This window comes from Thermobia domestica, chromosome 17, assembly GCF_964235325.1.
Source record: "Thermobia domestica chromosome 17, izTheDome1.hap1.1, whole genome shotgun sequence".
Lineage (NCBI taxonomy): Eukaryota > Metazoa > Arthropoda > Insecta > Zygentoma > Lepismatidae > Thermobia > Thermobia domestica.
The window spans coordinates 159,693,584-159,717,870 of NC_137470.1; the positions used below are offsets into that span (position 1 = coordinate 159,693,584).

The window sequence follows — 24,287 nt, forward strand, 5'->3', positions numbered from 1 at the left end:
AAAAATAAAGAGAATTTTGTTTGTGCGCGCAACACGGGAAAACGGTTAAACGGTTTGGAATGAATTTTTGGATACAGCTATCACGTACTTCGAACTAGATGTTTAATCAAGTTACTTTGATTAAAATGTGTGTTCTATAGGGGAAGCGAATGGTCAAAATCTATGCGATAATCTTAGTATCTCTCGATTCTGTCAAGTTAGGAAGATGACATTTTTTATGTAAGCTTCCAACTAGAAGTAAGTGGACCCGTGTTCCAGTACTTTTGAGAGTTTCCATTTTAAGTGGGAAAGGGAAGCATTTACTATAATTTGAAAGCAATTTTACCCGCTGCTTCTGATCGCATCACACGGGGAAACGATTAAGCAGTTTGAAATAAATTTTTGAACATAAAGTAGTTAGTTTCTACCCAGAGCTGGGGTTTTCATATTACTTCGATTCAAGGGCGCATCCTAGGAGGAGTAAAGGAAGTTCAAAATTCATGTTAAAAAAAAAAAAAAAAAAAAAGTATGTCACGAGCTCGCCAAGTTAGGAAGATTAAACTCGGTATATAAACATTTTATTAAAAATAAGCTGGCATGTGTTATAGTGTTTCTGAAAATTTTCATTTTCAGGGGGAAGAGGTGATTTTCTATGATTCCTTTGTTCACATTGAAAGCGATGTTGTCTGTTGTTTGTGATCGCGTCATGGGAAATGCTTGAACAGTTTGAAATGAGTATTAGAAGATATTTAGTACCTACCTCAAGCTGGGGTATTATTATGTAACTTTCCTTAAAGGGCGTAAGGGAAGGAAAAGGTAACTTTCCTAAGGGAAAAAGCGGTTAAAAATTCAGGCCAGAAATAGAATATCTTACTACACTTTTATTGATATGCGTATCCTAAGGGGCAGACGAGGCTCAAACATTTTCCTTGAGCCTAATTCTCTCTGTACAAAGAACGGGCACTTCAGCTAGTATGGAATCAAAAGTAATGCAGCTATATTTCCTTTGTTTTTGTTATATACTTGGGTATTAATATAAAGAGATAAAAATGTCTGTCTCCATGTGTCAGTTAATTACAAAAAGAGAACGCTTCACTTGAAAAAGGAAATTACTAAAGATACACCTCTATCTTCTCAACACTAACGGCAATCAGATCGGGAGAACTCTCTAATTCTTCTTGCGTATCTGATGGAATATGTAAAACATAGTACAATTATTCTATGCCACAAAACCCCTTTAATCGTAAAATATATTGTAAGAAACCAAACTGGCAACTGAAAATGAGAAAAAAAAATCCATGTCCAACATTTCAGTTCTTTAAAAAAAATCTAGAAAAACAACATCCATTCAATAAAGTCATTTTTTAACTCTGGCTCCTGAACTTGAGGTACTATCCCAGTATTTGCCCCGCGTGTTTTAACTGAAACTCAGGACGGCCGGCTCAGGGATTTGAATCATAAGTGTAAGAGGGGATTTTATTTCTATTCTGTATTACATAAAACTATCGACCTCTTTGTTACTCTAGAAAATTGTGGACTTACTTCTTGCAAGAAATCGAAATATAAGCGTGTCAATGGTGCAAAGTGTGTCTCACAAAACACTTATGGGACTCACGGATTCCTTGTGCATTATTATTATTATTATTATTATTATTATTATTATTATTATTATTATTATTATTATTATTATTATTATTTCTAAGCTTAGTTCAATGTCTCACGATTATGTATCACGGCTAAGGGAGACTGTGATTATACGGATAATGGTGGCATGACGAAACCAGCCTGAGAACCCCATGCATACGATGTTTGTCCACCACAAAACGCACTTGGCTGGAGCTGGGATCGAACTAGGAACCCGCCCCAGACGTGAACTACCGCAGTCTCACAAGGGAATTCCATAGTTTCGTGTGTACAGTAGAAAATATATGCTTAAATGGTATATTAAGTAGGAATATGGCTTTAAATATACGTACAAAAATTTAATAAAACCACCCAATATTGCCCAATAAAACCCACTGGGCTTTTTTTTTAAGTTGGGTTTTTCACAACCCTGTCTATGATGATGCTTATTAGTCAGCTATTAGAAAAGTATCACTTCAATGGTCAGAGTAAAGCAGTTTGTTCACAACTTGCAGTTTTTGGTTAAAAGTCGGCAAATTGAAAGAAAGAAAAAAGAAAAATGAAAATTGCTCCGAAACCAATGGTTGCTGATACCAAGTTTATAGCAACAAATTCCTTCCAAGTTAGACGTAGAGTAATCCCTTTCAAGGAATAAGTCGGATTACAAGTCCCCTGTGTGTACATATTAGGTTAGTTCAGTAGGTTCATATACTCGTATAGGTATATTAGGTTTGAGTTAGTTCAATAGCGCTACAAGGAGAGAAAACAGGAAGAAGAGAGACATATTGCAATTTGAAGGGTTAGAAGTAACGGAAAGGCATAGCATAGGCCAAGAATGGGAAAACAGAGTCTCGATTTAGATAGTTTTTACTGTTGATTTCTAATAAACGATAAAACGCTTCCAAAAGTGAACGTTCTTATAAGAAAAAAGGAAGAGAAACGAGTAGTTTCAAGTAGAGATTAAATTTGACGGCTAAAAAGAAATTGGGTCTTACATAAATGGATATGTAGAGCTAATGCTACAAGCTGAACGACAGTCGGTTTAAAACCCTCCAGGTTAGTCTAATTGCTAGCGTGAGGACCTTCGGTACACGTAGTCCTGGGTTCGTCTGTCGATAACCATGGGCCTGTATTACGATAAATCATGTAGTAATTGAATCCAGACGAAAGACTAAGATGGTCATAAGGGAAGAATTTGTCGTTTCAGGTATTTCAGGAACAGGTTGGCGCATGAACGGGCAGAATGGCACATTATCACCCCATTCGTAACGGTGTTCCTGGCATTCATTCTCTCTAACAACCCACCTTAAAAAATTCTTCTCGTTTTCTATATACCCATTTTATCCCTACTAAAAATTTAGATTCATTTTATTCTTCTATCCATTTTGTTTCTTGTTCTTATTATTGTTACTAAAAATATGCAAAATAAGCAAGGAAACAAGACACGAAAAATTAAAAATATACATAGTAAAATAGGCATAAAAATCTAACTTGAAACTTTCAACAACTGAAATTAAGTCATGTACACTCATGTCCAAAATGATTGTCGCATATCTATAGCTGTCTTCTTGTAAAAATATAATTTGATAATAATTTTGCAGGGTACTTTTAATACTGTTAATCTATATATATAAAAGAGAACGCACAAAATCCTTTGTCCGCTCATCACGCTAATACGGCTGAACCGATTTCTTTCATTTTTGGGGGGTTGTTAGGATTTGGACCCTAGATGGTTTTTATCATATCACTTTAATTTTCAATTAACAGTGTCTTGAGATAATTGACCAATCAGGTGTCCATACGTACAAAAAATCCTTTGTCCGCTCATCACGCTAATACGGGTGAACGAATTTCTTTCATTTTTGGGGGGTTGTTAGGATTTGGACCCTAGATGGTTTTTATCATATCACTTTAATTTTCAATTACCAGTGTCTTGAGATAATTGACCATTCAGGTGTCCATACGTACAAATCCTTTGTTATTAGTTCATCATAGGTATAAAAATAAACGTATTTATATGCAACCCGCATGACCCTGTGACTCGGCGGGTTAACATACATGACAGGCGCTATAAATCACTTGAAAGCGAAAAAGTAAAAATTATCTAAGTAACAAAGTTTATTGCGTTCCGGGATGACCGCAGCGAAGCGGGGCGGGTTGGGGTGACCGCAGCGAAGCGGGGCGGGTTAACATAAATGACGGGCGATATAATGTTAACATTAGTGCAATCTTCTATGGTTTTTATCATATCACTTGAAAGCGAAAAAGTAAAAATTATCTAAGTAACAAAGTTTATTGCGTTCCGGGGTGACCGCAGCGAAGCGGGGTGAACGCTGCTAGTAGGTGTATAATCGGAAAATGTATATTTGTGGTAAATTTTGGAGGAAAAGAACTATAAATATGAAAATTAAAATGAATAAAACAAAATATTGCTAAATGGCAAAGAAAATTTTATTTTCGTTTTATTGTCCTTATTTACTGCTCTTTTGACATGAAATTTGACATATACATGTCTCTGTCGATTATACACATACTGGGCGAATTCGTTATCAAATTATATTCCTACAACAACATATTTATAGATACGCGACAATAATTTTGGACATGAGTGTACATTATTTAAAAAATTTAGAAACATATCTGAACGTGGTTTGTAAAAAATGACCTTTAAAGAAGAAAGCACGAAATTCTTTCAATTTATTTCTAATAAATAAATTATCTATTTCATACCATTTTATAAAACAATACAGTGTTTTAAACTACACCAGCCTTTCCCAACATTTTCAACACTGCGTCCCCCTTTAGAGTCTACAATACATGTGAAGGACCACTTGCAATATATATGGTTAGTATTTATATTTCTGCCCCATGTGTGGGGGTATGAGGTTTTTGTTTTTCTTTGCAGTGGTATAATGTTTATTCCGAAATCGAGTGGTCCTGGGTTTCAAACCTGGGGTGGGACAACTTGACTAAGATGTTTCAAATATAAAAATAAATCCATTACGTAAACAAAACTAAATCACAATAGCCTAACCATCAGATATAGAAGAAAAATAAAATGTATTAATTTAAACAAGTTAAAATGATAAGTGTATGATTCACCGAGGTACACAACTTCATTTAATGTGATGGTTGATGTCAGGATCAAAGAAAGTAACTTTTAAGCGATCGACCATTTAACTTAGAATGGTGTATTTCTCACTCGTGTGTATGCCTTTCTCAGATTGGCTTGCGGACAACAATAAGATCGTCTTGCGGACTACAGGTTGGGAAAGGCTGCACTACACGTAAAAGCTGAAAAAAGACACTATTGATTACTTTCAAACCAGAAGATAAATTAATAAATACATTTTGGCAGTCTATCATAAGGAATAATTGTGGTTCTGCATGGTAAGATATTTGTAAAGTTGTTAATTGACAAATGATATGATATTTGAAAAATACTTTTAAAAAAAAGAAAGAAAGAAAAAGAAAAAAAATAGTCTTTCCATTTCCCCACATGTAATCGCATGCAATGTATTTATAGCATCCAAGAACATGCGAATCAATTTCACTCACTTATTTCTGCTCTTGAGCACTGGAACAATTGTTCGAATTTTTGCTCAGTTCGCATAAGCTCGTTCATACTTCTGGCGGCTGCATCCTTTCTACACATGGGTGGAGCTTGTCCTTGACCTGAGCATAAAGTAATTAAAAACAAAAAGGAAGCAAGTGAAACCTTTATTGAAACACGAGATCTATGCAATTATTATAATGAAATCCTTTAGTTTGAAAAAAGAAAAACAAATCGAAGGTGGAAATATTTGATATTTCAGCAATATAGGCATTGCAGGTCGAAAAAGGCAAAAATTTTACCGAAACTGAAGCAAAAATTCTCGAAACGAACTTCAACACGTTCATTTTTCCCAGTGATTATTTTATTTTTCGTAATATACTCTACGGAAAAAAATAGTGCTTTAATTTACATGACAGAACTTAATAGACTTCACACCTTGCTATAATTTAGAGGATTAGACACGATGTCGACTAAGCTGCACGTGTCTCACACATTTCCCTTCTTTCTTACAGTTTTCTTATTCAACGAGTACCTAGTTATTCATCAGCATGTCTGATAAATCGATAAACAAAATTTGTAATCTACTTTCATTAAATTCAGTTGTGTTATTATTTTTTAATCTTTTCTTCTATATTGTAGTAAATTTTCATGTCTGCTTCGAGATTTGTTTGCTCCAACATTCATCCCCCTACACGTGTAGATAGGAAGCACGCAGTTGGTTAATAATATGAGCAGTTAGTTGGTTATGCATCAGATTTGCCGATGATATCGCAATAATAGCATACTCAGAAGACGAGCTAAATACAATGCTCAGAGTCTAAGCTCAAGCTAAAAATAAATACCAAGACGACCAAAATCATGATTATAAATAAGAAGAGAGGTGAAGGAAGAAGCCGACAAAAAAGTGAAGACAAGACAAACTCAAGAAAGTGGCCGAATTTTGCTATCTCGACAATATAGAAGAAAACAACAAATGTGTTAGTGAAATAAAGAGAAGAATAGCACTGGCCAAGAACGTCTTTCAGAACAAGAACCTTCTCCTCAATAAGCATATTAACTTCCACACTAAAAAGAAATTTATAAAAACATTTCTGTAGAGTGTTTTGACGTATGGATGCAAAACCTGGATGTTACCGAAACAGGAGAAAGCCTGTCTTGAGGTAGCGGAAATGTGGTTTTGGAGAAGAATCACCAGAATTAGCTGGATTGAAAAGAACAGCAATAAGATGGTACTCTAAGAAGTGAATGAGAAAAGACAAGTAATCAAAGTAATAGAAGTACGTAAAGCAAAACTCATTGGTCACTTACTTAGACATGATACTTTCTTCTAAAACATTTTCGAAGGCAAAATATTAGGAAAGAAAACGAAAGGAGACCGAGAACATCGTGCCTTACAAATATGATCAATGAGATGGGATGTAATTCCTACAAGGAGTTGAAAAGGGCTGCTGAAAATAGGAAACCGTGGCTACAAAGCCAAGGCTTAGTCTTTTAATAGAAGACGAAAAAGAGTTGGTTACGTTCTTTCCTTACCTAACCCTTGCCCACAGTCTCATTAGTAATTACAAGTTGTACATACTATCAAGTACTGTATGACTTACGTCTCACATGCTCCGGTGAGAGAACAGCCTCCAAAGTTCGCTTCGTGGAAGCTCCCAATGTTGCAGACGAGCTCCGGAAAGTCATGCAAATAGGAGCATTAAAGGAAACGGTGCTCACTGAGGCTGAAGCTGCAGGGACGCTCCCTGAAGCTGAAGCTGTAGGAACGCTCCCTGAAGGCGAAACTGTTTCACTGGATGCTCCAGATGTATCTACAATTAAAAATCGAAGACGTGATAAGCCAAATTCGTGAATTTTACATGCTTTATAAAATAAAAAGTCAAACCTATATATATATATATATATATATATATATATATATATATATATATATATATATATATTTGGTGAATACTAGGGTTATCAATAATAATAATAATAATAATAATAATAATAATAATAATAATAATAATAATAATAATAATAATACCAAATAAATAAATACATATTTATATGCACATGTTGTAAACAGGAGAACTTAGCAATATTTCGCCCATGACCTTGAACAAAGAGTTGAGAAAAGAAATCATAAAATTCTTCGTGTGGATTACTGTACTGTATTGGTCAGAAACATGAACATTAAGCAAAAATGATGAAAAACAACTGGAAGCTTTCGAAATGTAGGTGTGGAGAAGAATGGAAAGAATTTGCTGGGTGGAGCGGAAAACGGATGAGAGAGTGATAGAAATAAATATTATTAAGAAGAAGAAGAGAAACTGGTTGGGATATTGGCTAAGAAGGAACTGTATCATGAGGGACGTCCTGGAGGGTATGGTGGAAGGAAAGAGAGGGAGAGGGAGAAGGAGACTACAATTAATGGACGATATCAAAACAGAGAGATCGTAGGTGTTAAAGAAGAGGTTAGTGGAAGACCGTGGAGATTGGATGCTTCTCAGTTACGGCAAGTGACTTGCCATTAATGGCAGAATACCGATGAGGATGATAATCATCGCCCATTTCTATTGCCTTGTGAAACACAAGGCGTAAAAATGTTACAGTTCAATAGTAAAGACAATAAGGATGTAAGCAGCTGTTAACAGAAAGAAAAGGGAACCAAACGACTGAGCTCCTTATTCCTAAATCACTTTGTGTTTCGATATATTGCATATTATTATTAATTTCAGTACAGATTACCACAAAGATTTCCTGATCTGATGACATGTATTATATCGTCAGACCTCAACATTGAAAATAATTCTCTGACGTTAAATGCTATATTACGACCAGAATTATGATAATCTACTATCACTGTACTGCTACAGATATTATACTCTCATCTTCGCAAGAAATAAAAACTTTATTATACAATCTTTCTTTTCATCCAGTTTGGTAAAAGTGACAAAGTTAGGATTAGCGGTGGGCACAAAAAACAATTTTTCGGTTTTCGGATTTTAGGAGAACCGAAACTGGTATTTGAAAATTTTCAATAAAACGGTGTTTCGCCGAAACCACTTTTGGTCTTCTCCCAAACCGGTTCGGTTTACACTGAATCCGGTTTTCGATTTTCTCAAAAACCAGTTTGGTTTCTCATCAAATCCGGTTTTGGTTTTCTTCAAAACCGGTTCCGTTTTTCATCGAAACCGGATTCAGTTTTCTCAAAACTGGTTCTACTTCTGACCAGAATACTGTTTCGTTGTTCTCCGGAGAAAACCGGAAACTGTTTCTGTGAAAAAACGAACTAGTTTTGGAGAAAACCGAAATATCGGTTTTTCATATTTCGTTTTTTCCAGAAACCGATTTTGCCCATCCCTAGTTAGCACCACTGATATTTTATCCTTTTACTATTTTGGGAACCGATTGGCATCGAGTGTGGAAAATACTCATTTGTGTGCGTGTGCAGAACGAAGCCCTATCTATACAAATATGAGAATTGTCTTTTGCGTATTGTCTTACGGTCCCAAACCTATCACAGCACTTGCCTTTGCCTTGTAAGGATTAAATCTCGCTTCTGATTGGACAGAGCATCTCGAATAACCAATCACAAGCTTTTTTGTTTTTGAGCATGCTTTTCAACTGTCAATTGTCCGGACTGTTTGTGTGACGACCTGGAAGCAGACAGACGGTGAATAATTGAAGTGCCACCTATTGTGAGAAATTCACATGTTAATTCGTAAAATGTTACGATCTAATTGCTTGGTGTGATAACATGACACTGTTAGGTACGTATTAAGTAGGAGTCCAAAATCGACGTATTTACCGGAAGTCAATTCGTAAAACCGAGGTGAGGAAGTATTGACAACATACTAATTACTGTTGTCATGTACAGTGAATAAATAAAAAAATAAAAAAAAAAATAGGGAGCAGTGCATAAATAGCCAATAAAATTAACAAATATGCGTAGTTAAAATGTAGGATACGGCCTCAAGTATATGTATCTTATAGTCTAACAGGTTCATTTATTTTTTGTGAATATTTCTGTTAGATCAAATTTACTCATGAAAGCTACTGTTAAAAGAAAATGTGTAATGTAACTCTAACAAAAGTTTGGAAATATGACAATTTAAATCATACATTATGTTCTATAGCTCAGTTTAATCAAGTTATAGTTAGTTAAAAACCTAGTGCGAAAAATTAACACATTCATCCTGACGTGCGCCACCGGTGGTACACGATCTTTATTCATGGCTGTAAGTTGCCTTCGGGTTTTTAGTCACAAAAGTAGAACAGTGTTACGGACCTTCTATGTTATTGCACTGTGGTAAGTGTATATTTTGAAATGAAATGAAATCTTTGAGTTTTACGTCCCACGGTTATGCGTGTTAGGTTCAAGAAGACGGTGATGATGAAAAATGAATGAAATGGTGGAATGAAGAAAGTGAGAGGAAACGGGAGAACCCCGAGAAAACCCAAGAGCACGGTGTAAATGTATATTTTGAATACGCTGAAGGGAGAATGGCATGCGCCACCGGTGGCTCACGTCGGGATTTTCGAAAAGCATAGCTTCTTCATTACTGTCAGATGTCGGACTGAAGTGTTACATATTTTCTAATGAAAATAGTAAGTAAGAAAGAAAGAAAGTAAGTAAGTAAGTAACAAAGCAAGAAAGTAATAAAAGAAAGAAAAAAGGCAAGCAAGCAAGAAAGAAAGCAAGCAAGAAAGAAAGCAAGCAAGCAAGAAAGCAAGCAAGAAATCATGAAAGCAAGAAAGAAAGAAGAAAGAAAGGAAATAAAAAAGAGAGAGAAACCTAAATAGGTTGTTATGGATAGCCCAGACGTGACCAAACACGTTGCTACCACTCGTCATTCAAATCTTCTCCGAAGTTAGTTTGACAATTAGTAATGCATGTTATGTTACCATAGTATGAGAGATGATTGAGAGTAGCATATAAAGTGTCTGTGTTCTGTTGTAAAGATTAGTTCCATTTCACTTGTCTTCTCAAACCAACGACAGCAGTACACTAAGTGTAGTAAGTATAGTACTTTCTGTTTCTCATGATTTCTTACTGAACCCTCCTGTTAACAACTTTCTTAGTAAATTGTTTAAGTCTTCAGTTTTCCCGTCGGTATTTTGTATGTCCTTCAAGTGTGTACAGTCAGCGACAAAAGTTCTTTCCGTTTGGTAAAATTTATTTTATAAATAACGGTAGCATGGCTGGAACCGTACAGAAAATTACACTCTTTTTAGTTTACTGAAAACTGTACTCAAATTGTCTTTGTATTCTGAAGATCTTTACGGGACTGATTTCATCAAACGGAAAGAACTTTTGTTGCTGACTGTACATGGACATGGATGTGTGGAATCTCCTTTAGCGCTTTTTTATTTTTTCTCTCTTTTATCCACACGATACAGCAAGAAAGAAACCTAGTAGACGTTTGTCCATGAATGTGTTACTGATTTTCATTATTTTATAATACTGTTTTCGTATGAAATGTACACAATTTAAATCTAACGTTAATTTCAGTGACGTGCAATCCACCCGCACAAACCCAGCAGCCAGCAGTACCTGGGCACTGCTTGATTAAAAGAAATTAAATATTGTGTTGAAAATATATGTATTTCTTTTTATTTTTATGCTTGTAAAAATTACGATTATAAATACATGATTACACTTTTTGTTTATTTAATAATGAAAATATGAAATATTTCTAAACCTGGTTTGTACCTTACGATTGGCTCGAGAGAGCCTTGTGAGAAGCCTTGAGAGCGGAGCACGGGCAAGTCTGAAGCATCCTTTCTCCATGAAGACAAGTCTGTAACCAAGCATTCTGTTGAATGAATAGGCTAACACTGCTTTGTAGTGTGTGCTTTTCGCCGAACTCCCCCCCCCCCCTCTCTTATATTGTGTTTGTGTGTTAGGTTAGGATTTAGATTTCTGGGCTTTCGGTATCTAAGGCCATTTAGCCCGTCAAGTATGAGGGATGACGTCCCTCGGCGAGCATACTATCCGGCAGGGTTGGCTGGTTTAAACCAAGGTTTAAACCAACTGGTTTATTAAAAAAAACTGGTTTAAACCAAAAAACGAAAAATGTTCGTAAAAGTGTGTTTGTAAAATCTTGATGAAAACACATTTGTGGGTTATCACGTTTCACTTCCGTATATTATTCGTATTATATTCAGACCTAAATTCCCCATTCATTACTCAAAAAGATTATACTACAAAAGCAAATTTTTAAATATAAGTTTATAAATGTTTGTTTTGTGATTTTTTTGTAGTTATTATTGTTATGTAATTGCAATCAAAGAAAAATTCTAAATATTCTTTCGTTTCAATGTTTACTATTGATAAAATACATCGAAATGCCGTACTTTTTGTCTGTGTGTGTTGGTGGTGGTGGGGGGTCATATAGACCCCACGAGAGGCATTTAGTGAAATGAGAATTATCTTTGGTATCTATTTATGTATAAATGAGTCTGAGCCAAAGTGGACTCAAATAATTCTTATCTTTATTCACTTTTCTTACTGATATACAAATTAAGTCGTTGTATTTCTTTAATTTGGACTAATAAAAGTCGTTGTTAACTAACTTGAACTAAATTAGTTCTTCTGCACTCCGTAGTACTTTGAAATTTATTTCACATATGGACAGAAATAACTTTGTTTCGCCTTGGTGTTGTTATACAACAACCGGGTTATGCTGGAATGGGTCACATAAGCTTAAAGTGGAATCCAAACCGTTTCTCGGCTTACATCCGAGAATCCGAGAGAAACTGTCCTCCATTTGAACTCGAAACCGGGACTAATTGGCCACAAATGCGATACGTCTCCCAACTTACTCACGAAGGACTCCTGATAAAATTACGTTGTACTGATCTTTACATACTTGTTCATATAATTGTCAAGAGTCATTTCAGAAGGACAGAAAGATAAACAATTGCACAAGTGAAACCATTATACAGAATTACATACGGACAATTTCAAAATACTGCAGAGTACAGACGAACTAATTTAGTGCAAGTTAGTTCAGTACAACCTTTAGTCCAAGTTAAAGAAATACAACGACTTAATTTGCATATCAGTAAGAAAAGATACTTCTGATTTAAATAAATGCCTCTCGTGGGATTTGTATGACCCTTCCCCCCAAAAATATAAGAACAACATTTCGATGTATTTTATCAATAGTTAACATTATTACAACGAAACAATATTTAGAATTTCTCTGATTACAAATGCATAACAAAAATAAACTGTAAAAAAAATCACAGAAGAAACATTCATACACTTCATATATATATAAGTTGCTCTTGTGGTATAATCTCTCTGAGTAATGAATGGGGAATTTAGGCCTGAATATAATACGAATAATATACGGGAGTGAAACGTGATAACGCACAAAAGTGTGTTCATCAAGATTTTACGAACACTTACACTTTTACGAACATTTTTCGTCTTTTGGTTTAAACCGGGTGGTTTTTTTGAAGAAAGAAAAAAAAACAGCTGGTTTATACCACCTTGGTTTAAACCAGCCAACCCTGTTAGTGATACATCAAGAAGAATCAATTGAAATATTAGTATGAATGAAAGCATCTTTAGATTTGATGGGTGATCAAAATAAGTATATGTATGACAAAAAAAAAAATAATTGATCACGGTAGCTTGATATGCGAGATACTGATATTTAAGGTGGAAATAAATAAGAATTGGAGAAGGAATCATTGTGAACCTTACTGAATTACGTTTCAGAAATTGCTTGTAAGAGCCAATACTATAATATTAAGAGGGGTAACAGGTAAATCAGTTTACAAGTCTCTGGCAACCCTTTTTCGAAACATGAAACTAAGAGAACTAGCGAAAGACAGAATTTGAATTGAGCTCTATCTATTATATAGCAATACACGAAATTTGCTTTAAATTATGCCATGCTGTGAAATAAATTTCTACTCACCAGGACTAATTGACAGACTCTGGAAATACTGGGCTACGTTAGTGGCATCAATGACCTCCTTCATCGGATTTATGGAAGTCATTTTCTCTTCAGGACGAGATTGTGGATAGTTTTCAGCCAACTCAGGGCTTGACACAGGACCTGGAGAAGAAAAGTAATTAAAACGTACGTATGATACATTCTTATCACAGACGCATGCAATATAATTCTTAAACAGGCGGGCCACAAGCACTACAAGTTTCAGGTGAAGTAATTGATGCTATCATGACAATGATCAGAAATTAAGTCATATCGAGTTAATGAGTAAACTTCGTTCTTAGTTAAATGAAGAGTACTGACAAGTGGTCGAAGTGAGACGGTATGCGGTGCTATGCCATACAGTCACTGGAGTAGATGCTAAATACCTTTAATAAATCCATTTCTTTGCACAGTAATTGACGAACAGGTTTGCACGTAAAAAGATTTTATTTCTTATGTGGAAATGATTTGTAAGTTGACAACGCCGACTTTTTTTGTTATTTTTTCCTACTTTTTGTTTTTAAATGAAACGATATCTGTCAGTTTTATGTCCCGCGATTATGCCGGCTAGGCTGAAGGAGACGGTGATGATGAGAAACGAATGAAATGGTAGAATGAAGAAAGTGGGAAGAAACGGAAGGACCCCGAGAAACCCCACGTATACGGTGTTTGTCCACCACTAAGTTCACGTGACACGAGCTGGGATCGAATCACGCACTCCATGCACCAGGTGAACGCTCTACCACTGAGCCACCACGGCCCTTTTTGTTTTTGTTTTTAAAATGAGGTGTCTTCAAAGAAGTTAATTTACTTTATATTGTGATGTGCCATATTGAATTGTTTCTTATGTATATGTGCATTCTTGCCGTAATGTATATAAACGTGGTGTTTTGATCATGGACGAATTTAAGAATGTCTGCTTTCCCACAGAAAATTGTTAATATAAAAAACTCGTTTTTTGAATATTTTCGTGTATAATTCTCTATAATACAACATAACGGGATATATTTTTTTAAATTCTTTTTTCAGAGAGTTGTTGGCAGGGGATCAAAGTCTCTCCATGTCCTCCCTGTAACTACAGAAAAATGAAATCTTTAAGTTTTACGTCCCACGGTTATGCCGGTTAGGCTAAAGGAGACGGTGATGATGAGAGATGAGTGAAATAGTGGAATGAAGAAAGTGGGAGGAAACAGAAAACCGCGAAAACCCACGAACACGATGTTTGTCCACCACAAAGTCCACACGGCGCGAGCAGGGATCGAACCAGGGACCCCAAGCACCGGAGGTGAACGCTCTATTACTGAGCCCCCCCCCCCCTGTAACTACAGAGAAGCTCTCCAATGGTTTCCAGTCATTATATAAATAGAAATGCAATCTTTTAGGCAACAAACCCTTACTGTATTTCAACATTTAGGTAGGCGGTATGTCGAGTCAAAAATCGTAATAAAACATACCGCCTCTGCTTTTTTCCACTTCGAACACTGGTACTGAGTACTACGTTTTACTATACAATTACTCGACTCTGTAATCTTAGTCAAGAAATACTTTACTTGCTTATGTAGAGCTAGTTACGTTGTGAATTAACCTATGAATGCTATTTAGTGTTACTAAATCCTATTATAGCATCAATTTATCGAAGTCAAGTGGACTCTTTCAGAATAAAGACACTAAATAATATTCGTAATGTTCATAAAAAGGCTATGATGTTCTGCAATGGCTACAATATTGACTTCTCAATGATTTCTACAACTGAAACAACAGTTACTATATTTAAGTCCCGTAATATCAATCATATAATTAGATCGACATGAACTACATCATATCATACAAGAAAAAACAACTGACAACGTAATTATAAAATATACTTTTAGATAACTCAAAATATGATATAATGCCTAAAGCAGTGATCGCCAAACCGTCGATCGCGAGCTACTAGTAGCTCGAGGGGACATTTTCGGTACATCGCGTTAACGCTCCAGTTGGCTAACCTTGATTCCTCCACTGAGCTTACTTTGTTAATGTAAGATTTTTTAAAAGAAGTTCGTAGTTTTTTGGCTGGTAGCTAATAGTAGGACTTAGAAACGGTGCTGTAGCTCAGAAACTTCGTAAGTTTGGCGACCACTGGCCAAAAAGTGCCACTTCACACTTGCCAGGTAATATGAGACATCTAGTATTAGTAATACAGAGGAAAAGTTTGATCAATTTTATAAAAAGCTGCAACTTTGATAAATTGTTCCCCGTAACAGACATAACAAGTTAAGAGAAAGAAAGAGTGGATTACACAAGATATAAAATGCTACAATTAAAAGACAGTTAATGAAAGAAATACAAACGAAGTTTACAGAATGTTTAGTTGTTATAATAATAATAATAATAATAATAATAATAATAATAATAATAATAATAATAATAATAATAATAATAATAAAATATACAGGGCGTTTCAAAAAAAGAATGACTTGATTTTAGAAATCCACATATATTTATAAAAGCATACTCCAAAAATGGGATAAATTGCAAAATACTCACAAAATCTCTAAGTTTTAGCTATGCTTTTACAAATTGCTCTATGTGCCCACCAGCAGCAGCACGAACAACTCTAGACGATAGCTAAACTCCACCATTACATCGGAGGTACGAGGCCGACCTGGACTCTTACCTTTGCACGAGCATCATGTCTTTTAAAATTGGCGATACCAACGACGAATGTTTTGCGATGCAGGCAGATCAATGCCAAAACGCAGAGGAAAAGCACACTGGACCGAAATCACTGACTCAGTCTTTACAAACTGCAGCACATAAAACTCCTTCTGTTGAGCGGACGCCATCTTACTTCTGACTGACTGCAAACTGAGAAGACGCATTGACTGACATCTAACGGCGATTTTCTGAAACTCTATTCCACACCCATTCAAACAACACTTACTGTATTTCCTTGCCGGCACATCTCATGTTCAGTAATTATTACCATCCCAAATCAGGTCATTCTTTTTGAAACACGGTGTATATACATTGAAGGGTCGAAAATGAAAAATGTGCTCTATGGGAAGGAGTAATACAAGAGTTAAATCTAAAACTAACATGTAAACGATCTTCTTGTCAATGACATTGTAAATCGCAAACACTTTAATCAGTATTACACAAATGATGTTGATATTCAAATGAGGCGAAAAATTTATCCTGAAGAGTAACTTAAGATACCAGAATCGAGAGTTTCTCGAATCACGAATACCACCTCCACAAGAACTTGCGAAGACCAAGTATTTAAAGAGAGGATTTTTTTTAACTAATTGGAAATATGGGGTTGGTGTGAATAAAATATGCACCCCAAGTGCGTCATTTCTAAAGATTAAAAACATGCATACTACAATACCTGGTTAATCAGAATAGTTGCTGTCTCGAAGCAAACACTTTTGTTCAGCCAACGATTGGATTATGTGGCGACAGAAGTCTGAAGTCTGCGAATTAAAGAACTCCTCAGTATATTTGACCTCCCGATCATCAGGGAAAGTCTTTCCTCCCAAGAAGTACTCACTAAAGATGCCGCAAAAGATGGTAGTCATGGAAGAGATATCGGGAAAATAGGGTGAATGAGGAAACGTTTCATAGAAGAAATATCGGGTAAATACGATGGGTGAGGAAAGGTTTTATGCACTTGAGGAGAGAGATCGGGGAAATACGGTGGATGAGAAAAGGTTTTATGCACTTGAGAGAGATCGGGGAAATACGGTGAATGAGAAACGTTCTATAGGAGAAATATCGGGGAAATACGGTAAATGAGGAAAGGTTTTATAGGAGAGATATCGGGGAAATTCGGTGGATGACGAAGGATTTTATACACCAACTCACGGAGCGACTGTAACGTTCTTCGGGCGACATTTGTGAGTGTATAATCGTGTAGTATGAAGACACCACGTCTGTTGAACATTTCTGCATGCGGACTAAGTTGCGGTGCATTCTATGGAGTCCAACACTGTAGTGATTTGGAGTGATGGTTTCGCCTCGCCTGAAAAAGATATGCATAGACTTCACCATAGACTACCATACTAGTAACACCATTTTCTCTATGAGTTTTAAAATAAAAAAGCCTGTATTTTGATTAAGATCCAGCCACGGTGTCGTAGCAGATCTATTTTTTCTTTGCAATAACAATCCGATTCAGGAAACTTTCCTGGTGATTTCTTACACTCAGAGACCTGTACATCTCCAGGCAGCGATTCTTATTGGCCGGTGTTAAGCCATGTGACATACACGAGTTAATACATACTGAGTGTCTCAAAAGTCCGCTGACATACGATAACTTTTTGTTATTATCAGAGTTACAACAAAATGCACGAGAGAAACCATCTCCAAATATAATGTTTTCAATCTAAAGTGAAGGATTTTTTAAATCGAACGAGCCGTTTCGGCTGTACACTCTTTATATGCCCAATGTTAAATGAAAATGCAACGTTGCCATTTCCCTGGACCGACAATATAAGTGACGAAGTTACGGTTTGAAATGGGGACTGGCCTTCGACATGTCAGCGTAAAAGACAGTAACTTCATTCACTTATGTTGTGGGTCCAGGTAAAAGGCAACGTTGCTTTTAACATTGGGCGCATTTCACTTTAGATTGAAAACATCATATTTAGAGATAGTTTTCCCTCTTACATTTTGTTGTAACTCTGATAATAAGAGTTACCCTATGTCAGGGGACTTTTGAGATACCTTGTATATATCGACATGAAGTCACTTTCCCCAAAATACGAAAAGAAGAGAAATAAGCGAGTAATCAGTTTTTTTTTTTTTTTTTTTTTTTTTTTTTTTTAATGGCAATACTGTCTTAATGTGGCTGGGACTGGTGATCATGTTTGAGTAAGTGTTTTGCTTTTTTTAAGAGTTATTTTCTGAGTGAAGTTAAAACGTGTAACTAAGGTGTTGAAATGATTCGCAAATTAACAAACGAACAATGTTTTCGTATTAGAAGCTTGGTGGAAACAGAACGAAAACAGAAATGTGGTGGCAGCAGACAGACTTCAAGAGAATATTTCCACCACCACCACGTTAAGCCATGAGAAACCTCAACCAACAATTAGAGGCTACAGGTTATGTTATGATATGAAGGAAACACTGAAGTGTATGAAATGAAGGATACACTGAACCTGTTGCTCAGAGCTGTGTATCTAGCCTGAAGAAGTCTGCCAGAAGGCGAGCAGGTGACCTGAGATGACAGGTACCTCTTTAAGGAACATATTAAAGTATCTGAAGATGAAACTTAACCGGCCAAAGCTTCTGCACACGTTGCACGAATGCGGTCCGGACGGGCGCGTTGAGTTGTGAGTGGTTTCTCATTCAAAACGAAGCTGACAGAGATTTCTAGAAACGAATTTTGTGAGTAAATCAGGCCTCATTCAAGACAAAAGGTCCAGTAAACAGACACAATTCAGTTTATTGCAGTGATACCAAACCATACGAAACAGTGACAGAAGAGTTAAACATCACATCACCGTTTGTAGTAGTATTTGGAGTAGTTGTGTCAAAGGACCATTCTTTTCTGAAGGAACTGTTACCGGTGACATACTTTCAGATGTCGGAGGAAGCTGTGCTTCCAGAACTTGAAATTAACCCTCGTTACGAAAACATTCAGTTCACGTGGCAACACGATGGCGCAACACCTCGGTTTGTTAGTGTTGTGAGGGATTTTTCTTGGATTAACATTTCGATGAATTGATTGGTCGTCGTCGTACAAGAGATTGACCACCCCATTCATGTAACCTCATATTATGCAACTTCTTTGTGTGGTGTATTTTCAAAGATGCGGTGCTTTCCGGCCAATCGCAGGATTTGGATTATTTACAGCCAATCGAACATTCATTCGAAAAATTGATTGCCAATTGCCAAAAATTGATTGCCAATTGCCAAAAATTGATTGCCATGGTATTTGGAAATCAGTGTTGAAGAGATGTACCTGGGAGACAGTTTGAACAGTACTTGTAAGTACAATAAATATTGTCAAGTCACTTAGCTTCTTTTTATTTTATTTTTTCACGTATTACGGAAAGTGACTTTGTGTCTAACCTGTATACATACAGGCTGTAACGGAAGTCTCTTGCCATGGGCTAACTTTGTTATGAGTGTAGAAACGAAAATATTGTAGTGGGCCGCAAATTCGCAAACTATTTTTTGCGAATAAATATTCTTTTTTATTTTTAAACCTGCAACAGAATTCGTATTCCATTTACTTCTTTTAAAATACAAATTCGTGTTGAGTGTTCTTTTTTTCCCTAGCTGGAAACCAGACCTTCTGTCTGCTTTCGCGTCTCGCCAGCGAGTTACCCCTTTCTGACCTGTAGGTCAACAGCAGTTAAGATAAACATTCTCCCCTTCTGGTTCGATACAGAAGCTTGGTTTTTTTATATATTTATGTAGTCTTTTAACAAGTTAGATTATTATTATTATTATTAGTGGTAGAATACTGTTAAGAAAACCCATATAGTTGGTGTATCTTTTTAAATGTCATTTTTGCTTCTAAAAAGATTCTTTTTCGTTCTTCGAAATATTAAATATATATGTGTGTCTTGATCAAAAACAAGTAAGATAAACTGTCGAAGGGTCTTGAGTTCATTATATACAAAACCTTTCAAGTTTGTTACTTGAAATCTTTTATGTTTAATATATGTTTATAGTTTAAGATACTATTTGTACAATTCTCTGTAATATCTCGATGTAACCTCATTCTTCCAGAGGAAGGGGCTCACACACATAAACTCAAGGACTACACATCACATGCACACGCATGCGCACACACAAAATCTTATCTTTTGCCTGGCTCCGCCCAAGGCACCTTGTTCTAGCCAATCTAGATGTTAATGGCATGGCTCGTTCCAATAGCTAGCAACTCCACCCCTCAGAGTGGAACCCTTCCGAGTACTTGTGCACTCGAAGTCGTGTGCAAAGCCAATAATCTTTCTTTTCAGGATACTGGTCCCCCTCGGGCTCCGCCCTAGGTACTTTTTAGATCTCCACGCATGCTCAACCTCTGACCTTACGGTCCTCGTGCAACGTTTGCTCACGTTACTATTTTGCACACAGACCGTAAATTGGTGCCGCTTGCACCTCCGACCGAGGCCCTTAAAAACGCATGTTTTGGTCTCTCTCGTCGGACAACGTCCCTCTCCTGAACCCCTCAGAGACGTGCAGACTACGAGGAGTACGCAATTCGTTAGGTACGTCTCAGTTCAGGAACTTATCACGAAGAAGTCTCTAGTTGTCCATCCCTCTGCCTTCAAACTTCTCTGCCTCTACGGAGGCCTGCCTACTCAATATCTTGGTTACCTACCTCACTACCTTGGTTTACCCAGTACTTGGCAATCTGTTTCCGAAAGCTCGATGGCTCAGCCAGGGTTCTCCCATAATTGCTGGTCGGCTTAGGAAACTGACGGTCAAAGTACTACCCTACCTAATCCTCACAGTAACTTGGCAATCTGTTTCTGAAAGCAAGATGGCTCAGCCAGGGTTCTCCCATAATTGCTGGTCTGCTTAGGAAACTGACGGCTAAAGTTACCTCCTTCCGAACTTGGCAATCTACTTCCGCAAGTTTCGCTTCAGCCCGGACTCGCTCCAGAAACTGCTGGCAAGCTTAGGAAGTTGACGGCTAAAGTTCTGTCGCACCCCTATTTGATGTGTGTTTTGACAGACTCTAAGTTTATTGCTTAGCTGGCCTAAAACGCACCGGTAAATCAAATAGTTACTCCCTGTTTGATGTCTGTTCGCAGACCGGTAGATCAAACGGTAAACCCTAACACCTTCCTTGTTTGATGTCTGTTCGCAGACCGGTAGATCAAACGGTAACCTTAATTCCTTCTGGTAACCAACTTTGTTTGATGTCTGCTTAGCAGACCGGTAGATCAAACGGTAACCTTTACACCTACCCTATTTGATGTCTGTTCGCAGACCGGTAGATCAAATAGTATACCTCTTACCTACCTACCCACTAGGACTGATTCGTGCCCTCCCAGTCTAGTGCAGTTTTTGTTTTATTTGTGAAAAGTGATACAGTTAGTTTGTTTTATTCAGTGACATTTAGTGAGTTATTTTTACTACCTATTGGAACGTCGCCACGTAAGTTAAACTCTTTTATATATAGACACAGTACTTACACTATCGCCCCGGCTCTGGTTTTTGTAATTTGCTTAGAGCCAATAAACTGCAGGCTTACTGCAAGGAACATATTTGTCGAGTTTTGTTTCAAGAGATATCCCAAAGGATTGTTTGGTTATAAAACCTTAATCAGGATAACGATTCCATTGTTTCCATTAGAAGATAAGTCTTGGCCACGGCCAACGCTACCGTGTAATACTAAGATTCTTCAGACTGTTTTGTTAGCTGAGTTCCTGTTTCCAGTATAACTTTGCCGCTCGAGTTATAGTTGGTGTTTTGCAGAAACTTTGGTTGACTAAATAGAAGTATTTTGGTAAATTACAAAACTCTCTTGTGTGGGTGCCGGTCTACGCAAACGCATACCGCCGGCCCGCCACAATATGTTAAGAGAGTAAAGTTGCTGGAAACAAGTTTTCAATCTAAATTGTTGGTATTTTTCACATCAGACCAGCAGTTTTAGCTCGACACTGGTAGTCGCCCCAATAGTAATTGAAAACAACGTTGTCAGCCAAGGTGTTAACGCAATAATTGAACGGAAAGCAAGCAAAAATTATGCCATAGAGAAAAAACAAGAATACTAAAATCTCGGTTGCAATCTTTAGTATCGTGCAGTACTGGGATGGGAGGGTAGAGGGAATGAAATTTTTAACAAGTTGAAAACTGGTTCTGAAAAAAGTATCCATTATGTCCTGAAAAACAATGCAGCTATTGCTACGTATTACTGCAATTATTAATTCATCTTGCTACGTACTACCATTAATAGTAATACTTTAATTCAATGCTTTTTTTTTTGTTAACATATAGTTTAGAAGTAACTTTACCGCAAATTTAATCGAGCTTAACCTTTACGTTTGTAAACAATACAGGGTGGCCCAAAAATTGGTATAGAGTCCTATACTAATCGGCTCATGGCATTTTATATCATTTACTTATTGTTACTCATACAAGCATTGCCTTAGTTTCTTTATTATTTGTTTTAATTTCTTTTCACTTATATCTTAAGCTCGGATGAGACCTAAGCAAAGACACTCATTATCTTAACAAACTAAAATCTCATACTGATTAATGCAGAGCTGTATACCTACTTTTGAGCCACCCAGTATACAAGGGTGCATAACAAATTACAAAATGGTTACTATGATTACATCAAAAATACAGAGGAATTCACAAGTGCTCCTGTGCATTATGTGATCTGTGTTTAGCATCTACAACTGCAAACTCCACATCCGAGGTATATGGAGTGAATCTGTTCCAAAGTTTAAGGGTACGCGTACCCCCCATCAAAAAAGCTTTAAATAATACTAACATCAGAAGTCTCGTACCCTAACCGTACCGTACTTTAACCGCGACTGAAAAAAATGCTTCCGTTTTCAATCTCCTTGCGGCGAGCGGGAAAGGAGGAAATAGGATTGCGCCTTTTAGTTGTATGCTAATTACGCGAACGCTACATACGATGAAAAGGGAGGGATTTGTTCTGCTTCTCGAGGGAAGACGATTTAATCAACTGTTTCAAGGACAACTCCGCACTAGATTTTCCATATTTGCAAAACTTCTTCTTGTATATTTTGCAAGTATTTAGGGATTTTTTAAACAAATTTAATTCGATTTGTCTCTGAAATGGTTCAGTGAGAGTACGCATGCGAAGGCATAGACAAGTGTTATGCTTGTAATTCAAAAACGTAATTATGATATACTAATAGGTAGAGAATGGCAGAATATAGAAAAACAAAATTTCAAATTTATAAGAACTGGATGGTTTCCCTCTATAGATGAATAAAACTTACATTTTCTGTTCCAAACAATGCGTCTCCTAGGTAAAGAAAGCACGGCTGATATACGAAGAGCAGTCGAAGAGTTCCCGGAATTTTGTAACTATTTATTACAACAATATTCACTTAATCGCCTTCAAAATGGGCTCCCACTTGTTCCACCGCTTTTGAAACTCGTCAAGGTAAATATATTACAAATACACGGAACGACGATAAAAAATAAATTAGTGGCCAGCGAATTTCTAGTTCGATCACACTGCTTTAAATATTTGTTATAGTGTGAAATTAATTTCTACTAACCTGAATCTGTACTAGCACCGGCCACGCTTCTGATGCCATCATCTAGTTTACTGGCAGTCTGCGAGATATCTTCAGCTGGTGGTGGTTCATGAACGTTTTTCGGCCCAGGAGCTGGAATTCTCCATGCTGATGCTGGAAAAGTAAATAAAATTTTATTATACAGGGTTATTCAAAAAGAAAGAACAGATTTCAAACATTTATTTCTTTCAAACTACAAAAGATAGAAACATGATTCGAACGTTAATTGATTAAGAAATGTTTACAATTTAAACCGCCCGGATAGAAGTTCCAATCACGGCCGCATTGGCGCTGTTGTTTGTTGTTATTTGTCTGTAGTGAAATGGTGGCGTCACCACAGGAGAAGTCTTTTTGTGTGCTACAATTGACAAAACTTGAGTCCATTGTTGTAGTTCAGCGAGTATTTCGCCGTCAATTTAATAAACAACCGCCGCATCATAAGCAAATTTACGAGTGGCATCGAAAATTCGTAGAAGATGGTTGCATCTGCAAAGGGAAAAGCACGGGACGTCCACGCACATCGAACGAGAATGTCGAGCGTATTCGTACACTTTAGGAAAGGAGCCCAAAGAAATCTACATCACGAGCAAGCAAAGAACATTCCTCAACCAACGGTATGGCGAGTTCTAAAATATCGTCTGCACATGAAGCCATACAAACTGCAGTTATTGCAAGCATTGCATCCTGACGACCACAACAAAAGGTACGAATTTTGTATTAGTACCGTTTTGACATTTGTCGTGTAACACACGGTGCTCATATTGAATGCACACCATAATTACTAACAATAAATTGTAAACTTTTCTTAATCAAGTAACGTTCGAATCATGTTTCTATCTTTTGTAGTTTGGAAGAAATAAATGTTTGAAATCTGTTCTTTCTTTTTGAATAACCCTGCATATCTTACCACAGACATACGACGTGTGATCGAAACTTTTGTTGGCAAAAGTACATTTATTG

General features: G+C 36.7%; 2 protein-coding genes across 4 annotated transcripts in view; both read right to left on the reverse strand.

Moving 5' to 3' along the window:
• Positions 1–16,610, reverse strand: part of LOC145674442 (uncharacterized) — a 71,198-nt gene extending 54,588 nt beyond the window's left edge. For 2 of the 3 annotated variants that reach the window (XM_081744506.1, XM_081744505.1), the window contains exons 1-4: positions 16,472–16,610; positions 13,081–13,221; positions 6,760–6,969; positions 5,161–5,277 (exon numbers count right to left, since the gene is read on the reverse strand). In XM_081744506.1, the coding sequence (XP_081600632.1) occupies positions 5,161–5,277; positions 6,760–6,969; positions 13,081–13,162 (409 nt within the window). In that variant the 5' untranslated portion in view covers positions 13,163–13,221; positions 16,472–16,610. The remainder of the gene's footprint in view (positions 1–5,160; positions 5,278–6,759; positions 6,970–13,080; positions 13,222–16,471) is intronic. The other variant, XM_081744507.1, reaches the window with a different exon arrangement.
• A 359-nt stretch (positions 16,611–16,969) lies between these two features.
• Positions 16,970–24,287, reverse strand: part of LOC145674441 (uncharacterized) — a 59,300-nt gene continuing 51,982 nt past the window's right edge. The window contains exons 6-7 of the mRNA XM_081744504.1: positions 23,310–23,441; positions 16,970–17,104 (exon numbers count right to left, since the gene is read on the reverse strand). Of these exons, the coding sequence (XP_081600630.1) occupies positions 17,040–17,104; positions 23,310–23,441 (197 nt within the window). The 3' untranslated portion in view covers positions 16,970–17,039. The remainder of the gene's footprint in view (positions 17,105–23,309; positions 23,442–24,287) is intronic.